The 13,885-nt window shown below is 37.8% G+C and overlaps 1 protein-coding gene across 1 annotated transcript in view; it reads right to left on the bottom strand.

The window, feature by feature from the left end:
• LOC124158863 (ubiquitin conjugation factor E4 A) overlaps positions 1-13,885 on the bottom strand; it is a 32,225-nt gene that overhangs the window by 2,627 nt on the left and 15,713 nt on the right. The window contains exons 6-9 of the mRNA XM_046534253.1: positions 12,416-12,499; positions 10,127-10,286; positions 7,818-7,980; positions 4,922-5,126 (exon numbers count right to left, since the gene is read on the bottom strand). Coding sequence (XP_046390209.1) covers positions 4,922-5,126; positions 7,818-7,980; positions 10,127-10,286; positions 12,416-12,499 — 612 coding nt within the window. The remainder of the gene's footprint in view (positions 1-4,921; positions 5,127-7,817; positions 7,981-10,126; positions 10,287-12,415; positions 12,500-13,885) is intronic.

Genomic DNA, 13,885 nt, shown 5'->3' with positions numbered 1-13,885 from the left:
TTTTCAATGCAATGAAATAAGAACCTGAGTTCCAGTCCCAAAATTCATGAAAAGAAACATTACAACAAATACCGATGCACACACAATGGGAATGTACAATAAATCACTAAGCTTAGCCATATGCATAAATCCCAAGGGTTAGAGCATTTCCAGGCAAACACAAAAAATGCTTCCCAAAACCAATTAAACTGAGTTGAAGGGTCAAGGATTAGCAAATCTTGATGGGCAATACGAATATAAGATGAAGGATGGGCTAAATAATCAAAGGAAATAACGATGTTTATATGAACCGCTCCAGTCATCCCCTTCAGAAGCGTAGAAAAATATCCTAGCTAAAAACTATCCACATGTCATACTTTTCTGTATCCTGAACTAAAAGCAACAATACTTCAAATACAAAAATACTAAAAACAACTGAGAAAGTCTAATAATAAATTTCAAAATTGAAGGAATAAGCTCTAAGCCACAGGGAGAAACCTCTTGAAAACCAAGATACCCTTTCTAGGATTCCTATGCTGCACTGAGGTTGATCAAGGAATGGAGAAAAGAATGCATCTTCAGGGGAACTGAATTGTAAATTTTGTCTAGCCTCTGATGAGAGGGGACTTCGTACATACAAGGCAGACAATGCGCAACCTCAGCTGTGGTTTGAGAGGGCGTCAGGGGATCATCCTTGAAGACATTCCCAGTTTGAAAGCATATTGAGTAGCGGCCCTCTGAAGATACCGTGGGATGTCATGCATGGACCAATAAAGAGAGAGCATCTTTCTCACCACTGATACTCACCACCGAATTAGTGAGGACCATCTAATCCAAAAGAATTCAGTTAAAATACAGTGGAACCCCGATTTATCGTTCCCGCACTGATCGTTTTCCCGCATTCATCGTTCGCCCCTCCTGGTCCCAAATTAAGTTCCATAAAGACAATGTAATTTTTTCCCGCATTGATCGTTCGAAGAACGTGGTCCCGTCGTATAATTTTCCCGCATCCATCGTTTGACAAAAATAAGACGAAGTGTTTACAACGTGTTGTTTATGGCTAATAACGACAGACACAAAGTTTGAATCTTCCCCAGGAGATTGAAATACGATAGGGAGAAGCTGAGCGCCGTGGGATAGTTACATTATCGCATTTCCCAAGATCCGGTATCCCCCTCCATTCAGCACTCGCCTCTCCCCATCTGAAGCTTTCCTCTTCTCCGAAATAAAAAAAGGTCCCAGCTCGAGCAGGGATCGTATTACGAAGACCTTAGCTTCGAAAGAAAATATCAAGTTACTCGAGAACAAAAGAAACCTTTTTCAAGCTTCCCCCTTTCTCGACCGCTGACTTTTTTTTAGCTGACTCGCTTCAAAGATCCCCACTTCTGGAGGTCAACTGCTGCATGAATCACCGATTAGCCCGAAAGGTGTGTAAAAATGAATTTCGGCAATTGGTATTATATTTTTATTAGATTGAGATATTAGTGATGTACACGTAATTCAAAAAAGAACGATACCAAACACGACATATTACTTACGTTATTTAAGCATTTTAAGCAAGGAAATAGTTGGAATAATACGATGGTGATTTCTGGCGAATATCGATATCCTCGCAGCTGATAGTGAGCTTCACGGCAGTTGATGCTGATTTTTTTCGAAAACAGGGTCTGGTTACAATTTACGAGTTATGCTACAAGTCTCACCTGTCTGAGGTGCTAACGAAGCGATGTCTTCTCAGGATATTTTGTTTCTCCCTACTAGCAATATGAATTCATCTGCTCATCTAGAGCTACGTTACTTATTGTTACAAAAGAGTGAGTAAGTTGCCTTCTCCATAGAATAAAAAAAAATTGCGCAGTCTTATGGTCATGCGTCGCCCTCTGCAGTAAGCTCTGCTTACGCCGTACGCGATACCATTAGGGCCGAACTTCACCTCGTACGAGTGGTTCCGTACTTTCCAGGGTGGGTTGACTTAAAACCGGCGAGTGTTTTACGTGTGGATTCAATAGAGTCCGGTTTCATTTTTATTAGTTTTATTTTTATTCGTCTTTGGACCGTGGCCCTTCCGAAGACACATGTGAGAACTTTAAAAGATAGACTGAAAATAATTGAAGACGAAGAAAAGAATCCGGGCTAGAAATGCGTGAATATTACAGAACGCCTCGGTATGTCCCCTAGCACATGACGGCAGGGGTGGCGGTAGAGCGAGATCCCTGGTGAAAACAAGTAGTGGGATGAAGCCGAGGATCAGGTGGGCGTGCCGCTGACGATTAACGCCACATTGCGTCAATCATATTAAAAATTTAATTGCACGAAAGGAAAATTTCACATAATAAACTATTTTTGGCCTTCTTGATACATCCTATAACCAATCACTGCGACGGCGAAATCAGTTGTTTGAGGCATAACACGCAATTTCTCTCGTAAATACGTATACTTGAAATGGCATTTGATGTATAAGAATTTTTACATCGGACAGAAATGCATTATAGCAGTGAAAATTCCGAGTGGAGTGAAACATTTTTTTTAGCAAGGCGGCGTGTTCCTTCAGGATATTTGAAAGAGATATAATCCGAATCAACAATTAAGTGTTTCGATAAAGGAATAATATTCCTGTAATCAGCTAAAATCTTTTTTGAATCCATTAATGAATGTCATAATTCGCAAAAATCCAGCGTTTCCTAGGACATAGGCAACCCGGACAAACATTCCCGCATTGATCGTTTTCCCGCATTCATCGTTTTTTTCATCCATCCCCCTGAAAAACGATAAATCGAGGTTCCACTGTATAAGGGAGAAAGTGAGTCATGTTGCAAAGATGAAGTAGCCGCCTGAATCATAACCCTTGATGCTTGTATTGGGGCTAGAGGCAAAATGTGTAGCAATTTTTAAAAAGTAATTCAAACACCAAGAGCAAGAATACAAAAAGGAGAAATAATTACATGGAATAGGCTATTTTTAACCATCTACTTCATAGACAATTTCTAGGTTGACAAAAACTGTTTTATGGCCTGTAATAGGCATTAATCTTGCAAGTATCCCATACATTGCTCACAAAATAAATGGCGACACAGCTAAGTGTCAACTGTGTCAAATCATCAAAACAGAGGTGCCGGTATCCAGTGTCCCTCCTTCCTTTGTCTGAGGGCACTTGTTCGAATCGTTCAGGTGTGGACTTTTTGTAAGCCAGCAGATTATTTTCGATGATGAACAACAAAACTAAGCAGAACTATTGCTGTCTGTGAAATGAAACACATGGTCTTCAGAATAAAATTTTCCAAATACAGAAATTGGACAAAGAATCTCACATGCTCACTTCCCAAGTGTCAGACCATCTTGGAAATGGGACATCCACTCTCTCGCTAACTCTGGGAGATTATCATCCATTCCTACTCTCTCCTTTAAATCTTGCTTGAATTTTAATCTCAAGGATATAAATGCAAACCGCAAAAAGTTGATGCTTGGATTTGTTTCACAGAATATTTTTCTGAAGGAATGCCCTCTTTAGATTGAATCTATAAAAAAAAACTTGATATTGTAGTCACCAACTATCTTCCACAGCTCCTATGAGAAGGTGGGTTAGCATCCCCTTCAACTTGATTTAACCCACAGCAGGTACCACTCAACCTATCTGGCTAATCCCTATTGCTGACATTTGGGTACAGAAGGAAAAGTCGCCTAGCGAGTACAAATAACCTAACAGCAAATTTTCACTTTTAGTACATATTATATCTCTGTAGGATTGTAAAGTTAGTCACACATACAAAATTAAAAGAAGAATAAGACCAAACACAACGCATTTCTGACATAATTTACCCCTATTTCACTTGAGTTGGTGGAAACAGCAGATATATAACAATTGAATGTGGGGTACATATTTTAGTCCACACATTAACTAAAAAAAATTAGCTCAAGATACTACCTTGCCATTCCAGTCGCAAGGCTTAGCAGAATAACTTCCTTCCTTGGAGTGTCTTGAAAGCTATCCAAGAGATAAGCAAACTTACCCACCATGGGAAGGAAATACGAAGCCGCATGCCAGACTGCCTAGTGGGAATCCATTGCTATCAGAGCAGTCACGAGAGAGCAAAGGCTGAGCACCATCAGTTAAGGACTGCATCCAAGCGATTGTAGCATTTTCCACACATTATTTGCAAGAGTTAGTGAAAGAAGGCCCAAAAGACTCCTTAAACATGAATAATCACTGCAGAAGCCTCTTGTGTTTCTGTGGGGCATTACGAATTGCTGAACATTCGAGAATGATATTGCTTTCATCTGCATCTAGCTTCATGGCAGTTCCCAGACAAGAAAATAAGATGTGCAGTAGGAGATGATTTCAGTAAATTTTAAGGGGATGATAAGATTTCATTTATCTGCCATTGTGACGCCTAACATTGGTGAAATGCATCTGAAATAAATGTTCGATCATTCAGTGGTAGAAGTTTAGTGTGTGTTTATCCTGAGAGTTATGCATCCTTTACGATATTCTCAGTGAAATGGACTAGAGCACTTATCATAGATGGAAGATATCCCTGTGCTTTTCTACATGGACCAACTAGCACAAAAATATCATATAGCTACCCTCGCTATAGACCATATTCATTGTCATTGACTTCTACTGTACGTGTCAGTCAGTGGCGCAGCGAGGGGGGGGTTTTGGGGGATAAACCCCCCCCCAGAGCTCACAGAAATTTTTAAGTTTAATCTATTTTACTTAATTGGATTAATATTGCTTATAGAATAGTGTGAGGATTAATAAAATATCCCTCAGAGGACCATTAAAATCACCATTTTGAACCATTTATCTTAACTTTTTTCCTACCTACCCACCTCCCACTTACCCTGGCGGGTATGCAATACCCCAAGCCCCTCAGTATTAGTTGCACCTGAAATCCCCCTAGCCTTAATTCCTAGCTGCGCCCCTGGTGTCAGTTATTTTTACCTTGCAATAGTGGACCGATCAACCACAGTGCGTGATGAAGGGAGGACCACAGGATCCAGCATCAGTGTAGACATGATCGGATCAAGGAAATCATCTGGTGCCTCCGACAGCAGTTCCTCTTGAGACCGCTGCTGAGAAGCGCACTGCGCAACACGAGCTCCAACATTCTGAAGTTCAACAATCAAACCTCCACCTCCAATACGCACTGGTAAAAAAAAATATAATTTTTAAGTTAATCACAAATTATGACAATTTACAAAAATAAACTACAAGCATATATTAGCACACTCCTTCATGGGTGAATTTAAGTACTTCATATGTAGCTTATTAGATTGAGAATAAAAATATAAGGTAGGTTTAGCAAAAATAACTATTTTTTATATAATGAAAAGTAAATAAAACTTTGTAATTCCTTTCATTATGTTTAGTAGATTCCATAAAGCCATGCCTGAAACAATAACTATTTTTTAATTATCAGGGATTTGTTCCACTCAGACAAAACTTTTAACCAACACCTTAATGATTCTCATGACAGATAATTACACAATGAAAATCCATTGTATCCTCTCATTACAATATGGTAACACATACTTAAGACCATCTAATGGCCAAAAACCAGACATACAGGGCAGTCATATTTTCAGCCTCACAACCAAGAATTTTTATCCAATATCAGTTTCCATTTACATTACGAGTGTTTCTCCACAAGCAATTAATATTAGATGTGGCATCCAAAATGATTTTTTTTCATGTCATAAAAATATAAAATTAGACTTATAGAAGAATATTCATTGCAAAAAGAAATGAAAGAGTTTGCAGGACAAGATATGAAGGATGAAAAATGACAGAGATTTTAATTAACACTGAAACTAAGGTACAGTGCAACCTCGATATAACGACACCCCACGGTGTACTAATAAACACTCGCTATAGCGAATTGTCGCTTTACCGGAGGTGGAGCAAATAATAGCCAATATACCTGTTGCGAACAGATATACAGGAACGGAAGTGGTGCGGCGACAGATAAACATCTATCCGATAAACGTAAGCATAAATCCAGACGAAAGGCGATGTTTTTTTGCATCACTAAATTTCCTTACTTAAACAATGACTAACTATTCAAACAATTTATAAGCGCCGCACTGAATAAAAATCATGAAAAGCATTGTTTCGTTAATCATTATGCCAATGCACAACCGACGAAGCCATTTTTCTATGCACTTAATTAGTTCATTTACGTGATCATTCTATTATTTTGGTATTTTCCACTGAAAATTCAAAAATTAATTGATAAAACAGTATCGCGGTTATTTAATGCCTCAAATGTTTCCATTGGTGTATGTTTATTGTTTCTGTACGTTATGCGGCAGTGAAGTGAAATAACGCATTGCATTTGTTTCTACAGGCGAAAACGGTGGAAGGTTGTATAACGTTCCCGCCTTGGAAGACTTTTTCTATCAAATAATGTAATACCTACATAATCTACGGGAAAAAGTTTGCTAAGCTTGAAAAATGATGTGATTAAAATTGCCGTTGTTGAAAAAAAGTTTATTTTTGAGTGTTACGCTCGCGACGTATTTGAAGTAATACACCGAGTTTACCACGGCACTGCAAACGAGAGTTAGTTGTTCTGCGAGTTCTTCCAGCGGCCACCAGGGGATGCTCGGCTACCCACGTGACAAAAGAGAGCGCCAGTACGACTCCGACCACTGACGCGAATAGTTCACCCTTGTAAATCCGCAACGGAGAATAAATACGTCCATCCGGGCAATTCACGCTGAGTATCATTGCTTCGTACATCCTACATCATCGCTAAGGCGCACTACCTACCTTTAGGGGCATCATTGCAAGAAATACCTCATACTGCAAGGGTTTTGTCGAGGAGTTGTATGTAAAAAAGTTCCGTTTCGTCTATGTTATATGACGCGGGGAATACTTCTAAAGATACTTGCGATCGGAGTCCTTTCTTCCACGACTTCGGGTTTACACCGCAGGCATCACCAGCAATTATGAGGGGAGATAACGCTTTGGTACTTCGCTTTAGTATAATCAACCTTCCGCACTCTTGAAATTCTCGATTCGCAATCTATCCCTGAAATAATCCGCTTTAGGCTTAGGCGTAGCCCCTTTCTCTGAAGTTCCCGCAGATTTGAGTGGGCAAAACTATCCGAACAAAGCTCCTTATAACTCTTCATCGTCTGCATTCCTTGGGCGCTTTTGTTTTTTTAATTTTGCAGAGCAAATAGGAAGAAAAATTAATTTCGACACTCTCATATTACTCCTTTATTTTTATTTTCTCACTTAGACGTGTTTGGTGTTTTTTTGGCCATGGTGACTGCCATCAAATGCTTTCTATTCACGCAACTCACGGACGTGCGGGTATGCTGCCGACTGCTTTCTGCCGTCCGAGGGACAAAAGAAGATGAAGCATTCGCGAATGCTAATGCCACAATATTTTCACCAAAATTAACTGCTTATTTATCGAACGACAGTTTACCACATAAATTTGAGTCTGAGCACTCCATTAACTTCATATCTAACAGATCGCTAGAAAATACAGAGATTAAGGAGTCTTGATGAAAGTCTCCCGGCGGTGAAACCCTCGCTATGGCGAGAGGCAGCACCAAAAGGGTGTCGTAAAAACGAATTTTTTAACACGCTTATTATAGGGTCAATTGACGGTGCATCGGCTATCTCTCGTTATAGCGAGAGTGTCGCTATAGCCCGTACTCGCTTTAACGAGGTTCCACTGTATGTAATACTTCCGATGAAAGGCCACAAGCCTAAAAAACTACACTCAGTACCTAGTATCGAGGCGAAATTTTGACTTTAAATGCATTCTATCAGGTTTTATGAAGCAGGTTCTACCTAGTTCTGCAACAAGAATCATACTCACAAAGAACATCTTCTGCCAAGGAAAATAACTGAGGACTATATGATCGCCCATCCTGTGACACCGCCAAACAAAATGCATCACTGGAGCCTAGATGTGTGTAGATCTGGCAGATATCCAACACAATATTGGCGGGTTTGAATTCATACTCTGCAAGGTCTTTTACCTGGTAACAAAGTAACATATAATACAATTAATTAACATATTTTAGAAGAAATAATATCACTTGATGATCAAATATGGTATTATGACATTACCTAGAAAAAGACCCAAAATATTACACCAGCGCAAAAAATGTAATTGCTTGAAAAGGCCTTAAAACTTTTCCTGAAATTTTCTTTCAAACAACTTATATTTTAATTTACCAATATTATATGATTATGATTATCATAGGTGAAGCCTAACAAGCTATAATTGTATGACAGTAATTACATAGTGACATTCCTCATTATATTTCAGGGTTTAGGCAAAATGCATAAGACAATGTAATGTCATTTGTATTTTTTTGCAAGAAAACTCTATAACATAAAGTCATTATGCTATATTCATTCTCCATTCATAAGAGTATGACAGTGATCTAAAATACAACTCCATTCTTTCTCCCCAGATGTTAAGCGAAAACTTGTTCATATGGACCCTAAGAATTTGATAAATATATTGTTTAACTGTCAGTCCATTTTGAGTGGGAAATGTGTGTCCAAGGTTGTTTTCAGGAAGTTGATTTTCTATTTGTAAGAATTTCTCTTGATTACATAATTGTGCTTCTTAAATCTAGATTTTTTATGATGCTGAAGATATGTTAGTAGCGTAACACATTCCCTGCAGTATGACCCACCGATGGGTTTACAACAACTACTTTGATTTACATGGAGTAGGAGTTGCCCAGTTTATTTCAGATCAGTTTTGCTCAGTGCATGACAGGGGTGGGAGTTTGCATGTTCGTATAGTCTAAGAAGAGCAACTCAGGTGTTAAGGAGAGATTTCTGCTCAAGCATTCAAGCTCCACGATTATACAGCAGACTACCGATTATCCGGCTTCAGTTTATCCGGGTTGCGGATTATCCATGTATGATTTTCACTCTCCCTCAAGTTTTTCCGTGATCTTTATAAAAAATAAAATCAGACGCAAAATCATCGGTATTACAGCATTAATGCTAGGATACACCGCACTTATCATTTCCATCAGAATCCCATTCGTAAAACAGAAGCAATCGCATGCTAGCTGCACAAGTATTGCAGCACTAGATGGAGAAGAAAACCGTCAGAGACTAAAGAACACAGGAAGGGTCGAAGGTAGAGCTGTGAAGGGGTGAGTAGCGAGAAGGAGTGGAAGCTTCCCGGCACGTTTCCAGAGATAGGTTTTGCCCAGCCCATGGCAGGGGTGGGAGTAGGTGTGTTCTTCTGCAGGAGTTACAGAGCTTATGATAGATTTATACACAAGAATTTGAGGGCAAAAATAATTCTATATTTTTATGGATCTCAGCATGTTAGAATGAATATGACATTACCACAATGTTTTATGACAGCTTAGAAGAGATTGAAAACATATCTTGCTCAGAGACTAACTTTCTTGTAAGGGTGACTCATTTCAGTATGCCTTCCTTTAAAGTGGGATATTCTACAAGGCAAAAATGCGTTAACAGGAAATGGCAATTCATTTGTAAAAAGTGGGACTTCTTCATCCACCTGTGTGTGGGACTTAGTGAAACAAGAAAAGGAACTATAAATTTATTCACTATACAAGCTCAATATAAATTAAAGTGCTGAGAAATCATTTCAAATAAACTCGATAAATGAGAATGCTTTTGAAAATACAAATTGACACATTATGCACAGAACTTCATGATCTGATTATAAATATACTTAGTTGGACACCATGAGCACTAAATATGTTGAGCATCTCAAGCTTTAAGGTTTTACTGAGACTGATTTTTTTCTCCAAAAATCGAGTTTAAAAAAAAAACTAGGGAAGGAATTTAATCAGAGACGTATGGTAATTGAGAATGTAGTTATTATGATTGTATACCACATAGGTACAGTGAGAATCATCAACTTACCAATAATTATTTAAAGAACATTTTTAATTAAAGGAATTTTGGAGAGAATGGTTCATATGATGCATAAAAACTGTTTTAAAATAAACTAATTACAGCAAAGAAATCCAATTCCTTACTCATACAAATTCATATAAGCTAGAACACTCAAAAAATTAACACCGATTGAGCTATCCAATGTCAATAGCTCAAAAATATAGACACCTTGCTTTTCTTCACACACTAGTAGCCCATTTAAAAACATTATAAAATACCTACCTTGAAATTCTTTTTCTTAGGCCCAACTAAATGGTAAAGGAAGTAGTTCAGCATTGAAGCAATTCGATCCACCATCGTGGGATGTGAAAATATAGATGTTATTTCCGATGTTAAAAACTTTAAGGTGTGAATTGTTTCCCTCCCTAAAATATTGTCGAATCTGAAATGTAAGACAAGTCCTGGCTAATATTGTGATGCAAAAACATTAATGTTGATTCCTCAATAATAATTTATACAAAACATTATTAAAATTTTGCAATTTGAGGTATGAGAAAAATGTCAACGCAGTTGCAATTGCAACCTCTGAATATGTATGCATCTGCTAATTTTAGAATGGAAGGATATTCTATTGCTTTACACAGTAGAAGAAAACAGACACAAAACCAAACCATTTCCTTTGATTTAAAGTTAAAAAATGTAAAAAAGAAAAATTAACAAAAGGAAGAGCATTTTTTCTCAGGCATTTATTCGTTCTTTATCCAAAAAAATCCATAATATAGGTGCTGAGGGTGCATAATCCAAAGACACATGCATGGTTAGTGAAGAAATTTTGTTGCCAAAAGACACCCCAATGCAGAGGAATGCTAGACCATGAGTATACTTTTGGCAATAGAGGTCTTACACCAGAAATCAATATGCCAATACAGGAAAGAACTCATTTTGATAATTATCAAGTTGTAGGAGAGTATTTGATATTTCCCAAGTAAGCACAGCCAGTTGACAGTATCTGCCAATACATAACAATCTAATAAGATCTAAATAATAAATAATAAAAATAAAAAATAATAAATCTCATTAATAAGCCTAATCTTCAGTGGAACTGGGAGTCAATGGATAACTTTTTCAATTTTGTCACTTGGGTTGCATACACCCGCAGGATGTTTGCCTGGCCTGTCAAAGTTCAGGTCCGAAGACTTGTTACTCAGGATACCAAGGGTTAATGGAAAATAAACAAAAACAACAAATCACTAATCTTCTCCCTATCTTAATAATTAACTAATTTTAAGATCACACAACTACTTTAGGTGTGGGAGGCCGTTGACGATAGGAGAAAAACCAGAATTTTTTAAGGGCAGGTGTGCAGAAAGTTGAGTATTTCAGGATTTAACTCTTAAATTATTTCAAATCCCACACCTCAGTACAACTTTTAGTTCTCCATATCTCCTGGAAGTGGTTGGGAGGACGTATCCATCAGTGAATTAGCCACTCACACACACTTGAGGATTCATGTGCCATGTACATGCTTCATTATTTTACCGGAGTCATAATTTCTCCTAATTTCACAAAATGCCCTTACAGTGATCCATTGCAGCTGCTATATTTGTGACTCACAACTTCAATTTATGTGAACTCTCTTCTCATCCTGTGACTACGCAACCCACAAATCACATTCATATACCAAACCCAAGGAGGTTGTAAACATACTGGAGGGGTCACCACTGGTTCCGAGCGTTGAGTGCAGTGTGGCAGGGATGGGGGTGCTTGGGTAGGATAGCCTACTTTGACCAAAACATTGATAATCCCATAAGAGACAATGCTAATTATTTGGTGAAATATTCGGTCACTATCGTTTTTACGTTAAAATAAACTATCGCAAACGAACAAAGTAAACCTTTTTTCGATTCATTACGGGAAGACTTCATGAAAATATGCCTCGAATATATTTTCCAAGGAAATATTATTGTCAAGCACCACTGTTCCGCTGTGAAACTAGCTTAGCCGAAAATGACATTTTACAAGCATAAAATATCCATTCCCCTGCACTTCTAATATGAAAAATAATGGTAATTAATAAGATTTCAGCCAATGGAAATCTTATGATAGCGGACCGGTCACAATAGTAGTACGAAAGTATGTTCACCACGTATATTATCACCACGATATAACTATATGGACAGTTTGATATACACAGTAGTATGATGAACGATCAGAACTCCAACGACAATCAAGAAGTAACAGTTGGATTTTCATTTTATAAATCAGAGGAGAAAAAAGTACACAAGCAATATAAGGAATAGAATATTTGATTATATACGTACACTGCTTGAGACTAAGTCCGAAAATTGTCAAACCAAGATGGCAAAATTATGACCACGCTTAAAACTGGAATACAGCGCCTCCAAATATTTACAACCTCCTTGACCAGACCGCATTACAAAAAAGTCAAACAAGATTTCACTGTAAATGCTCCTCAGCCTCCAAGATGAGGAGAAAACAACACAAATAACACTCCGGCCAGAAAATCAAGAGCATAATATATGCATAAAAACTACATAAAAATTTACTAACCTTGCAATCATTCCAATACGCTGGAAGTTTCCTTCATTCTGTTCCCTCTCAGATCTCGGCAAGTTCTGCCACTCACCTGATTCCCTGGAAGAAGTAGAAATGAACAATTAATTTCACAGAAGCTTCATCAGCCATTCTCATCACACCATCCATCATTACACTTATTGATTGAACAAATAAAGCAATACATATGCAATGATCAACGAAGATATCGTATTGGCCACAAATTTTATTACAATTACATACTAGTACTCAGTACCTGATAATGGTTAAATAAAAATCGACACACATGTAGTAAGCAATTATAATATAATTTGTGGCCAAAATGATATCTTCCTTGATCATTAGATATGTTGTTCCACCGTATCTCTCCACAAAAAGTTGGCTTCAAAACATATGGCTATGGATCACATTCATTTGATTACAGCAGACCAAAGAATGAATTGAAATCTTCTGAAAATTAGATAGATGAATTCATAAAGCTCAAATTTTCAAACTCATTCAAGATAGAACCACAGGTATGGGCACATCACTACTCATTTAATGAAAGTGTTTTCTCTGGGCTAGACCTCATTAACCAACAAATTTTTTTACTGTAATTTATAATAGGTTTCTCCAGGATTTCATCCTAAGACCCTATGCACATCCAACATGGCCACTGCACTTCCAGTGACCATTTAGAAAGAGAAAAATGTAAAAGGACACTTCTGAAATGAGTCAACAATTAATTAACAAAGCACTGGATGAAACAAGTGACTTTGTATGCAGTCATGCACACTGGTGCAAAGTGAAGCACACCAAAAGATGAAGTTCGCCATGAAAAAATATTTGACTTAGCCAGGATTCGAACCCAAATCTCTTGATTGCCAGTCAGACATGTTAGCCAGTTACACTACCAAGCAATTTTCTCAGAGCGAACTTCAGGATGGGTTTTACCGAACAAAATATTGACGTCACAAATCCACACGGTGGTATATTTGTTCGCGTGGAAAGTGTAGTAACATGTATATTTGTGGGCCCTGGATGCATAAATGAGACTAGTCATTTAATTACTACTACTCATTCAAATATTCTGAGAAAAAATTGATACAGCAGACTCTCTGGCTGCGGAATATCCGTGCTGCGGATCATGCACACATGATTTTCACTCCCGTTCAATGTTTTCTGCGATCTTTATAAAAAATAAAATCGGACACAAAATCACCAGAATTACTGTATTTGAATGCTAAGCAACTCCAGGCTCATTATTTCCATTAGCAACCCCTTCAGAAAACAGAAATATTTTATTTGCCAGCTGACAAGGAATGTTTCAAGTTTACTTAAATAGTTTAAAGTATACCGGGACTAGCCGCGGTGATCACTTTTACGGGAGTCACCCGCAATGCACTATCATGCGAAAGATCCACAGAGAAAAAATGGACAGTACTTTACTTGGATGCCTGCTCTAGTATTGAAAACGACGATAAGAGG

The sequence above is a fragment of the Ischnura elegans genome, chromosome 5 (assembly GCF_921293095.1).
Source record: "Ischnura elegans chromosome 5, ioIscEleg1.1, whole genome shotgun sequence".
Lineage (NCBI taxonomy): Eukaryota > Metazoa > Arthropoda > Insecta > Odonata > Coenagrionidae > Ischnura > Ischnura elegans.
The sequence above is the reverse complement of the archived record's forward strand: the minus strand, read 5'-3'. Positions and strand labels throughout refer to the sequence as shown.